At 48.7% G+C, this 12,202-nt stretch overlaps 1 protein-coding gene across 2 annotated transcripts in view; it reads right to left on the reverse strand.

Annotated features, from left to right (window-relative positions):
- Window positions 1-12,202, reverse strand: part of MAP3K5 (mitogen-activated protein kinase kinase kinase 5) — a 269,310-nt gene that overhangs the window by 22,612 nt on the left and 234,496 nt on the right. For both annotated transcript variants that reach the window (XM_073671312.1, XM_073671313.1), the window contains exons 24-25: window positions 9,831-10,016; window positions 9,480-9,585 (exon numbers count right to left, since the gene is read on the reverse strand). In XM_073671312.1, the coding sequence (XP_073527413.1) occupies window positions 9,480-9,585; window positions 9,831-10,016 (292 nt within the window). The remainder of the gene's footprint in view (window positions 1-9,479; window positions 9,586-9,830; window positions 10,017-12,202) is intronic.

Here is a 12,202-nt window from a genome sequence, read left to right on the forward strand (position 1 = left end):
GTCCAGACGTGCAAGGCGTAGAGGTAAACTGTCACGCCAGGTTCTGTCCTCCCAAAGACCTCCTGTTCCCCAGCCTGTACAGGCAGCTACCCGCACAGAATCCATGAAGGATGACCATGTTCGTCAAGCAAAGCAGAGGAAGGAACTCAGTCACAAAATCGGATTGCGGTCCCGCTGCGGTTGTTTGGGACACCCTGACGGTCTCTGTCCAGCGAAGGTTGGAGAATTCCAAGACATTAGGCCTGTAGGAGAGGCTGCCCTTGGCGTTAGTGTTTCCTCTCCACAGATGACCATGACTGTCTCCGTGGCAAGTGAAGGCCTCGGGTTAACCGGAAGTTTTGGGCGTAAAGCCTTGACGAGTCGGTGTCTGATTCCCGTCCCACAAGTCCAGAATCCGGTTTGGGCATTGTCAGCGGAAGGACGAGCCCTACTTAGAAACAGTCAAAATATGTCTGTACAAATTAAGCTCCAGATTGGAGCATTACACATAAAGAAGTTCACATTTCAGGTGCTGTCTGGTTTACCCACAGGTCGTCCAGAGCCGAAAGATCTGGTGCCTGCTCAGGTCTGGAGATCCTGCATGGTGTTTCCGGGGGGACTGCTGAGGTACAACGGCTGTCCAGTCCCCATATCTTCAGGACAGTCAGAAGTCTTCTTCACCAGATCTGCTAGTCGCTGACTCGCTGTGCGCTGAAGTCTCCGAAGGAAGGGAAGCGGAGGCACTGTCCCCACACAGTCTCGACGATTGTACCAATGATCTGGCTTTAGGCACCGCCCCGCCTTGCAGACGTGTCATCTCAGAAAACCAGACTGAAGTTGGTCCTTAAGCATGGATCCTCCATCTCTAACAAATCTGGCAATAAGTCCATCAAGGCGGTGGCTACCTCCAAGTCTCTGCACCCCTCCAACCAGGCGGAGGACCTCCAGTTGCCTCCTGAATACTCCGGGGTGCTACCTGATAACAAATGGAAAGAGACTTTTCTGCACCCTGTACCTGGCACCTCGCCCACTTCATCCAGTAAGCTTGGCAAAGTGTATGTCAAGGCGGTGGTTACCCCCGAGTCTCTGCAACCCCTCCAACCCGGTGGAGGATCTCCAGTTGAGCCGTTAATCCTTTGGGGTGCTGTTATGCACACGCCCGAACTGACTGGCGTGTGCTTGTTTAGTGATCCCACTGGACAATGAACCGGAGAGTGCCTGGAGGGGCGTAACCAAGTATCTACCCGATCCGACCAAGGTCGCACGACGGCATACGACGCCTGTGCACCAGGGAGGAACCGAGCAGTCGGACCAGGTGCGACTCCATGTCAGACCCCGGACACGGCTGTTAACCCACACCGGGGAATACAGGAACAGGCAGGTTAGAGCACAGGCTTTGTAGGGTCCAGTACAGACTAGGAGACGGGTTCAGAGCCGCAGATGCGGTAATCAAGCAGAGTAAAGCGAAATCGCAGGTGCGGTGGACAAGGCTGAGCAGAGCGAAACCGCAGATGCGGTGGACAAGGCAGAGCAGAGCGAAACCGCAAGTGCGGTGGACAAGGCTGAGCAGAGCAAAACCGCAAGTGCGGTGGACAAGGCTGAGCAGAGCAAAACCGCAAGTGCGGTGGACAGGGCTGAGCAGAGCAAAACCGCAAGTGCGGTGGACAAGGCTGAGCAGAGCAAAACCGCAAGTGCGGTGGACAGGGCTGAGCAGAACGAAACCGCAAGTGCGGTGGATAAGGCTGAGCAGAGTGAAACCGCAAGTGCGGTGGACAGGGCTGAGCAGAGCGAAACCGCAAGTGCGGTGGACAGGGCTGAGCAGAGCGAAACCGCAGATGCGGTTGACAAGGCTGAGCCGAGCGAAACCGCAAGTGCGGTGGACAAGGCTGAGCAGAGCGAAACCGCAAGTGCGGTGGACAAGGCTGAGCAGAGCGAAACCGCAAGTGCGGTGGACAAGGCTGAGCAGAGCGAAACCGCAAGTGCGGTGGACAAGGCTGAGCAGAGCGGGCAGAAACCGCCAAGGTGGTGCACAAAGACAGAGCAGAGGGGACAGGGCTCTGTTCACACGGAACAGACTGGAAGGGAAAGGCAGAACCAGATACACACAAGGTACTTGCAAAGAAGTAGCGAGTGGACTCCAAACTCACAAACAGAAGTACAGCGACAATGAGTAGGAGTTAGGTGCAGGTTCAGACTCTGCAGAAAAAGAGAGGAAACGGACACAGAGACAAAACAGGTAAAAGGCCAGGAGACAGTTCATACAAGAACTGCACTGCAACATAATACAGGAACGAGCCTAGGTAAAGCCAAGTGCTGGTTCAGACACTGCAGCAAAAGGGAGGAAACGGACATAGAGACAAAACAAGTAACAGGTTAGGAGACAGTTCAGACAGGAACTGTACTGCAATGAAATACAGGAACGAGCCTAGGTATAGCCAAGTGCTGGTTCAGACACTGCAGCAAAAGGGAGAAAACGGACATAGGGACAAAACAGGTAACAGGTTAGGAGACAGTTCAGACAGGAACTGTTACTGCAGCGAAATACAGGAACGAGCCTGGGTATACGGCCCCCAGAGGCAGAAACGAACAGGCTAGGAGCGTGTTCAGACAGGCCTGGAAATACAGCCTCCAGGAAGGCAGACAAGTAGGGAAAAACAGAACAGGACCTGGCACATTCAGAGTCTAGAAGCACACTAAATGTTAAAGTTGCTCAGGCACCAGTTTGTATGTGGAGCTGGTTTAAATATCAAATGACTGACAGCAATAGGCTGAGGACGCATTAGGGGTGTGCCCATAGCAACTACAAGAAACAGGAAGTGACTGGGCCGCCGCCCTAAGCAGCCAGAACAGAGACAGACAGCATGGAAAGAAGCCAGGCTAGCAGACTGGACTGATGATCAAGTTTGCGATCTTGCATAGTGAGAGATGGTGCACCATGCAAGCCCGCCACCAGGTATGTTACAGTACCCCCCCCCTTACGCCCCCTCTTCTTTAAGCCTGAAAGAGTGTTCTGCAGAGAATTGGGAGACCAATCCTTCTCTTCAAGAGGATTACCTCTTCTGTCCACTAGAGGAAACGAAACTGGTCTCATCATCTTGGTAACTAGGATGCATCCTCCCATCAAGCCATCCTCAGCAGCAGATGAAGTGGGTGAAGTACCAGGAACAGCACACAGGAAAGTCTCTGTCCATTTATTATCAGATAACACCCCAGTGGATTCTGGAGACAACTGGAGGTCCTCCGCCTGGTTAGAGGGGTTTATTATTTACTATGGCTCACTGTCTGCTAAATAATTGTTTTTAATTGTTTGTCAGCATATATGTAAAATAAATGGATTTATACTTTTTCATAAAAATTGCTGCATGTGTAATTACTCTGTCTCTCTAAGTAAAATGCTTAATAATGGAGTTAGCATGATTTATATCAAAGTCTGGTTCTTTTTTCTGGTTAGAGGGGTGCGGAGACTCGGGGGTCATTACTGCTTCGAAGTACATTTTGCCAAGCTTAGTAGATGAAGTAGGCACAGTACCAGATACAGGGTGTAAGAAAGTCTCACTGCAATTGTTACCAGGTAGCACCCCGGGGAATACAGGAAACAACTGGAGGTCCTCCGCCTGGCCGGAGGGGTGCAGGGACTCGGGGGTAACCACTGCTTCGGAGTACACTTGGTCAAGCTCACTGGATGAAGTGGGCGAGGTATCCGGTACAGGGTGTAGGAAAGTCTCCCTCCATTCGTTAACAGGTAGCACCCCGGAGGATTCAGGAGGCAACTGGAGGTCCTCCGCCAGGTTAGAGGGGTGCAGAGACTTGGGAGTATACTCTGCCTCGATAGACGTATCGCCAGATTCATTAAAGATGGAGAGTTCCTGCTTAGGGACCGCAGGAATGAGTGCAGAAAGCTCCACTTGAACTGGTGCGTACATCGCCTGGGCCATAGGTAGAGAAAATGTTTTATTTTTTTTTTATTTATTTTTAATGCACGTATTCGCTGGAAACAGATTCAAAATGTCTCAGAGAGCGAAGGGCCGTGGGGCTCAACGGGAACCATGGCCTGAGCAAACTTTTATGCACACGCCCGGACTGACTGGCGTGTGCGTGTTTAGTGATCCCACTGGACCATGAACCGGAGAGTGGCTGGAGGGGCGTAACTAAGTATCTCCCCGATCCGACCAAGATCGCACGACGGCATACGACGCCTGTGCACCAGGGAGGAACCGAGCAGAGGGACCAGGTGCGACTCCAGGTCAGACCCCGGACTCGGCTGTTGACCCACACCGGGGAATACAGGAACAGGCAGGTTAGAGCACAGGCTGGGTAGGGTCCAGTACAGACTAGGAGACGGGTTCAGAGCCGAATCAAGCAGAGTAAAGCGAAACCGCAGGTGCGATGGACAAGGCTGAGCAGAGCGAAACCGCAAGTGCGGTGGACAAGGCTGAGCAGAGCAAAACCGCAAGTGCGGTGGACAGGGCTGAGCAGAGCGAAACCGCAAGTGCGGTGAACAGGGCTGAGCAGAGCGAAACCGCAAGTGCGGTGAACAGGGCTGAGCAGAGCGAAACCGCAAGTGCGGTGAACAGGGCTGAGCAGAGCGAAACCGCAAGTGCGGTGGACAGGGCTGAGCAGAGCGAAACCGCAAGTGCGGTGGACAGGGCTGAGCAGAGCGAAACCGCAAGTGCGGTGGACAGGGCTGAGCAGAGCGAAACCGCAAGTGCGGTGGACAGGGCTGAGCAGAGCGAAACCGCAGATGCGGTGGACAAGGCAGAGCAGAGCGAAACCGCAAGTGCGGTGAACAGGGCTGAGCAGAGAGAAACCGCAAGTGCGGTGGACAGGGCTGAGCAGAGCGAAACCGCAAGTGCGGTGGACAGGGCTGAGCAGAGCGAAACCGCAAGTGCGGTGGACAGGGCTGAGCAGAGCGAAACCGCAAGTGCGGTGGACAGGGCTGAGCAGAGCGAAACCGCAAGTGTGGTGGACAAGGCTGAGCAGAGCGAAACCGCAAGTGCGGTGGACAAGGCAGAGCAGAGCGAAACCGCAAGTGCGGTGGACAAGGCAGAGCAGAGCGAAACCGCAAGTGCGGTGGACAAGGCAGAGCAGAGCGAAACCGCAAGTGCGGTGGACAAGGCAGAGCAGAGCGAAACCGCAAGTGCGGTGGACAAGGCAGAGCAGAGCGAAACCGCAGATGCGGTGGACAAGGCTGAGCAGAGCGAAACCGCAAGTGCGGTGGACAAGGCTGAGCAGAGCGGGCAGAAACCGCCAAGGTGGTGAGCAAAGACAGAGCAGAGGGGACAGGGCTCTGTTCACACGGAACAGACTGGAAGGGAAAGGCAGAACCAGATACACACAAGGTACTTGCAAAGAAGTAGCGAGTGGACTCCAAACTCACAAACAGAAGTACAGCGACAACGAGTAGGAGTTAGGTGCAGGTTCAGACTCTGCAGAAAAAGAGAGGAAACGGACACAGAGACAAAACAGGTAAAAGGCCAGGAGACAGTTCAGACAAGAACTGTACTGCAACGTAATACAGGAACGAGCCTAGGTAAAGCCAAGTGCTGGTTCAGACACTGCAGCAAAAGGGAGGAAACGGACATAGAGACAAAACAAGTAACAGGTCAGGAGACAGTTCAGACAGGAACTGTACTGCAACGAAATACAGGAACGAGCCTAGGTAAAGCCAAGTGCTGGTTCAGACACTGCAGAAAAAGGGAGGAAACGGACATAGAGACAAAACAAGCAACAGGTTAGGAGACAGTTCAGACAGGAACTGTTACTGCAGCGAAATACAGGAACGAGCCTGGGTATACGGCCCCCAGAGGCAGAAACGAACAGGCTAGGAGCGTGTTCAGACAGGCCTGGAAATACAGCCTCCAGGAAGGCAGACAAGTAGGGAAAAACAGAACAGGACCTGGCACATTCAGAGTCTAGAAGCACACTAAATGTTAAAGTTGCTTAGGCACCAGTTTGTATGTGGAGCTGGTTTAAATATCAAATGACTGACAGCAATAGGCTGAGGACGCATTAGGGGTGTGCCCACAGCAGCTACAAGAAACAGGAAGTGACCGAGCCGCCGCCCTAAGCAGCCAGAACAGAGACAGACAGCATGGAAAGAAGCCAGGCTAGAAGACTGGACTGATGATCAAGTTTGCGGTCTTGCATAGTGAGAGATGGTGCACCATGCAAGCCCGCCACCAGGTATGTTACAGGTGCTACCCGATATTAACAAATGGAGAGAGACTTTCCTGTGTCCTGTTCCTGGCTCGATGGGAGGAAGAATCCTAGTCACCAAGATGGTGAGACCAGTTTCGTTCCCTCTAGTGGACAGAAGAAGTAATCTTCTTGAAGAGAAGGATTGTCCTCCAAATTCTCTGCAGAAAATCCTTGCAGGCTTGAAGAAGAGGGGGCGTAAAGGGGGGGGGGTACTGTAACATCCCTGGCGGCGTGCTGGCATAGCTTACCACCTCCCACCATGCAAGACTGCCATCTTACCTATCAGTCCAGGCTGCACACTTTGCTCCAGTACCTGCTGTGTGCATGTCTCTTGTCTTGCTTAGGGCGGCGGCGTGGTTACTGCCTGTTTCTTATAGTTACTGTGTGCACAGTCCTAATGCGTCCCCAGCCTATTGCTGAGTCACTGTATACTTAATCCCCCTCCACCCAGTAGGAGGTGCCTGAGCAACACTTTCTTTCAGTGTGTTCTGTGCAACTAAGTTGCCAGGTCCTGTCCTGTATCTTGTCTGTTTCCGCCACCCTGGGGGCTGTATGACCAGGCCTGTTACCTGTATCTGTGACTTCTAGTCTGTTCCGCTACCCTGGGGGCTGCATTCCCAGGCCTGTTGCCTGTATCTGTGACTTCTAGTCTGTTTCCGCCACCCAGGGGGCAGAGTTCCCAGGCTCGTTCCTGTATCTTGTTCCTGGTTCAGTTCCTGTCTGAACAGTGTCCTAGCCCGTTACTTGTTTGTCTCAATGTCCGTATCTTCCCTTTTCCTGCAGTGTCTGAACCTGCACCTAACTCCAACTCGTTGTCTCTGTACTTCTGTTTGTGAGTTTAGTGTCCACTTGCTACTTCATTGTAAGTACCTTGTGTGTATTTGCTCTGCTCGTTTACCGCACCTGCGGGTTTTGCTCTGCTCTGCTTGTCTACCGCACCTGCGGATTTTGCTATGCCCTGCTTGTTGAAAGCACCTGCGGGTTTTGCTATGCTCGTCTACCGCACCTGCGGGTTTTGCTCTGCTCTGCTTGTCTACCGCACCTGCGGGTTTTGCTCTGCTCGTCTACCGCACCTGCGGGTTTTGCTCTGCTCTGCTCGTCTACCGCACCTGCGGGTTTTGCTCTGCTCTGCTTGTCTACCGCACCTGCAGGTTTTGCTCTGCTCTGCTTGTCTATCGCACCTGCGGGTTTTGCTCTGCTCTGCTTGTCTACCGCACCTGCGGGTTTTGCTCTGCTCTGCTTGTCTACCGCACCTGCGGGTTTTGCTCTGCTCTGCTTGTCTACCGCACCTGCGGGTTTTGCTCTGCTCTGCTTGTCTACCGCACCTGCGGGTTTTGCTCTGCTCTGCTTGTCTACCGCACCTGCGGGTTTTGCTCTGCTCTGCTTGTTTACCGCACCTGCGGCTTTTGCTCTGCTCTGCTTGTCTACCGCACCTGCGGCTTTTGCTCTGCTCTGCTTGTCTACCGCACCTGCGGCTTTTGCTCTGCTCTGCTTGTCTACCGCACCTGCGGCTTTTGCTCTGCTCTGCTTGTCTACCGCACCTGCGGCTTTTGCTCTGCTCTGCTTGTCTACCGCACCTGCGGCTTTTGCTCTGCTCTGCTTGTCTACCGCACCTGCGGCTCTGTTCCTGTATCCCAGTCTGTACTGGTCCCTATCCTGCCTGCGTTCCTACCTGCCAGTACCCACCTGTCTGCATACCAGCCGTGCCTGCCAGTACCCACCTGTCTGTATGCCAGCCTAACCTGCCTGTTCCTGCATTCCCCAGTGTGGGTCAACAGCTGTGACCGGGGTCTGACCAGGAGTAGCACCTGGTCCCTCTGCTCGGTTCCTCCCTGGTTCACGGAGTCGACTGAGCCGCCGTGCGACCTTGGTCAGACCGAGTTGATACTTAGTCACGCCCCTCCAGGCACTCCTCGGTTCATGGTCCAGTGGGATCACTAACCACGCTCACGCCAGTCAGCCCGGGCGTGTGCGTAACACTCTATTCTTGTTAGCAGTGTGCCGCAGTCTCCCCTCTGGTTTCTCAGGAGGTATGAGAAACCACTTGATGGGAGCCAGGTCCGAGGTGATGTTTTTGAGTTGAGAGGCTAGGGTCTTTCTATTCTGTACAGGGACCAGTTGGTTGCAGGGTCACCCTATAGTACGGCTTCTCTTTGTCCGTTACTGAGTGAGTGTGTGTGTGTGTGTTATGATCTGCAACAAGAACTAAGGAAAGATAGGGGAAAGCTGTCCCTACAATAAGACTAAGCTGAATCCCTACGACGTAGCGGGCTGCCTGTTCCTAGTGAACAGACCCACCTTCGTCCTCGGCTAGTCTGAACGAAGACCTATAGAATTTAGGGAGGGGTCCCTAAAAGAACTAAGGACTGGGACAAAAATGGGACACCTCCTAAACAGAAATTGTTGTAGAACACAAAAGCCAAACTGACAAAAGTACTAGAGGTCCCAGAGGACCAAGCAAACTGACAGAGATAGGCACCGAAGCACCAGGCTAGCAAAACAGTCAAACAACACTGAAGTCCAGCAAAGCCAGAAGGGAGGAGCTGGAATATATAGGCAGATGGTCACGTGACCGCAAAACACAAGATAGCAAAAACTAACAGGAGGGTTCTAACAGTGTGTTACATTTATAACAGATATCGGGCCACAGTTTAATGCTTTTAGGGACCTCCCAACTCTCCCCTGACATCATACGCGTCAGGTAGACCGAATTCTAATGCTCGACCCTTTAGTTCCTCAGGAGCTAAACCACTGTCAGGGGGAAATAGCTGAAGGACGAATGAAAGCTTGGCCACCAGTGATCATATGAGTATGGTCAGCTTTAAGATTATGTGGTAAGGTGTAAATTAATAGACAAGTGAGGTGTCATTATGTCATTGCCTGAGTTTTATTTTTTATTTTTACCTTTTTGTAATGTAGGACCAACCTAGTTGATCTGGATTAAGTATGAGAACTGGCTTTGGTCTTTGCATTTGGGGAAAATAAGGAACTGCATTTAAGAGAAAAATATGCCTTATATGACATTTCTTACCTGGCTATGGTAAAAGCATGGTTAAAAGTCTAAAGAATGATGATAAGGCCTGGAAATATATATTGACCAGCACAGAAGTTCCCCTTAACTAAAAAATCTAGTAACTGCCACAAAAAATACATGATTAAAAGTTACTTCTTGATAAATCAATTAAAAATCAATTGATTTGATACTAGGTCTGATGGGATAGATGTAGAGTGTAGGGGTGGAGGTAGAAGTCGGTGATAAATATTGTGAATACAAACTAATGTACATGCAAAATTTGGATTACCTGGTACTAATATGGTAATGGCGGTTTGTACTGCTTTTCGAATGATGCTGTCAAGAGCAAACATCCAGTGGGGCTTAATATTGTGGTTTCGAAGAACTCTGTTGACCTGGTTACAAAGAAAACCAAACCAGAATTTATGATATTTGACATGTACTTAAATTGACAACTTTTAGGTAAAGGTGACTCAGACCATTCAGATTTAACATATTAGATAAATTAAGTGGCTAGCTCTGCGTTAAGGTCCAAAAGCTCATTATAGAAAATATTTATTTATTTGTTATAAACTTAAGTTTTGAGAAGGATTGCTATAATAAAGTGAGTCACCTTCATATTCATTATAATACCACTCACCGCATCTTGAAAACCAAACAGCACCACTTGGACTTGACTAATGGCATGACTATCAAAGTCAAGCTCTAGTTTGAGTTTTGAAAGAGTAGAAGCAATTATCTTCCGGTCAGTGGATCTCACAAACTCTCGTAAGCTTGTCACCAGGGTTGTAATATGCTCCCTCTTTAATTTGGTCTCTTCTGTTCCCTAAAGCAGAATTATTTTTAGCACAGTGTAACTCAAACATTCTCAAAAACGTAGGTGACATGCTTACATTTATTTTAAGTTCAACTGTTGGCTATCTCGTTAACTATTTAAATAAAAAGGAAACAGTGCCAAAATCATTGATAAATGAAGATGGCTATTGGGTAAAAATAAGATCATCCAAAAGATGCTTTTCTTAGTTCTGAAAAGAAAAAGTGAGGAAACGGACCCTGTATATAATAGTTGCTGCACACCTAGAGCTTAAAATAAAACTATACAGTGCCTTAAAAAAATGTTCATACCCAATGACCTTTTGCACATTTTTTCACGTTACACCCACAAACTTAAATATATTTTATTGGGATTTTTATGTGATATACTAACCCAAAGTAGCAAGTATTTTTGAAGTGGAAAGGAAATGACACATGAAATTCTAATTATTTAAAAAATATAAATCTGAAAATTGTGACATATATTTGTTTTCAGAACTCTGTAATCTGATACCCCTAAATAAAATTATGAGAAACCAATTGCCTCCAGAATTCACATAATTAGTAAATTGAGTCCACATATGTGTAATGTATTCTCAGTATAACTACAGCTGTTCTGTGAAGGCCTCAGAGGTTTATGTGAAAAACATTAGGAATAAAACAGCATCATAAAAAAACAAGGAACACACCAGACAGGTCAGGAATAAAGTTGTGGAGAAGAGTTAAAGCAAAGTTAGGTTATAAAAAAATAGTATAGTCCAAGCTCTGAACATCTAACTGAGCACTTTCAAACAATCCAAAAATGGAAGGAGTATGTCACAACTGTAAACTTACCAAGACATGGCCGTCCACCTAAACTGACATCCCAAGCAAGAAGTACACTAATTAGAGAAACAGCCAAGAGGCCATGGTCACTTTGGAGGAGCTGCAGAGATCCACAGCTCAAGTGACTAGTGATTAGTCGTATACTTCACAAATCTGGCCTTGTTGGGGGCAAGGCTAGCATGTGGAAGAAGGTTCTCTGGTTAGATGAGACCAAAGTCGAACCTTTGCGGCTAAATGCAAAACACTGTGTGTAGTAGAAAACTAACACTGCACCTGCCTGAAAAAAATATTCCCACTGCTAAACATGGGGGTGGCAGCAACATGCTGTGGGAATCCTTTTCTTCAGCAGGGACATTGAAGCTGGTCAGAGTTGATGGGAAGATGGATGTATTACTTGCAGCAGTAATTCCAGTGAAAGGTGGTCCTACAGGAGGACTCAGGAGGGCTGAATACAGGGCAATCCTGGACGAAAACCTGTTAGAGGCTGCAAAAAAAGTGAGACTGGGGCGTAGGTTCACCTTCCTAAAAATAATGCCAAAGCTATAATACAATGGTTTAGATCAAAGCATATGCATGTGTTTGAATGTCCCAGTTAAAGTGCAGACCTAAATCCCATTGACAATCTGTGGCAAGATTTGAAAATTGCAGTTCACAGACACTCTCCATCCACTCTCACTGAGCTAGAGCTAGTATGCAAATAAGAATGGGCAAACATTTCAGCCTCTTGATGTGCAAAGCTGGTAGAGATATAGCCCAAAAGATTTGCAATAGTAATTGCAGCTAAAGGTGGTCCTACAAAGTATTGAATCAGGGGGGCTAAATACAAATGCACGTCAAACTTTTCAGATTTATATTTTTTTAATATTTACAAAACTATGTATCATTTCCTTTACATTTCACAAATACTTGCTACTTTGTGTTGGTATATATCACATACAATTCAAATAAAAAACATTTAAGTTTGTGGGTGTAATTGTGAAAAAATGTGTAAACGTTCACAGGGTATGAAAACTTTTTCAAGGCACCTTATATGTGCATGTGGGAGAGATATTTTATTGTCTTAGTCATCAAACGGATAGGTGGCACACTCTGAAATTTTTGTAACTTGTATTGGGTTGGTAGTTCCTTTGAAGCCAACCACTGAGCTCCTGGAGGACTGTAATAGATGGAAGCAACTGCACACCAAAAAAATAATCCAAGGCACATGAAGATCCTTCAAATAGGATTCATGAGTATTTCATATCCACGGATTACACTGCAGTAAGTACAGTATTATGTAAAGTTTCGGATATAAAACCCTTCATTAGACATTTAGGCAATGGTCACTGCACATAAGTCAGTGGTCCAAGGGATGGGATGGGCTTCCACTGAAAA

This window comes from Phyllobates terribilis, unplaced genomic scaffold, assembly GCF_046119375.1.
Source record: "Phyllobates terribilis strain yellow unplaced genomic scaffold, ASM4611937v1 Scaffold_3__8_contigs__length_932513732, whole genome shotgun sequence".
NCBI lineage: Eukaryota > Metazoa > Chordata > Amphibia > Anura > Dendrobatidae > Phyllobates > Phyllobates terribilis.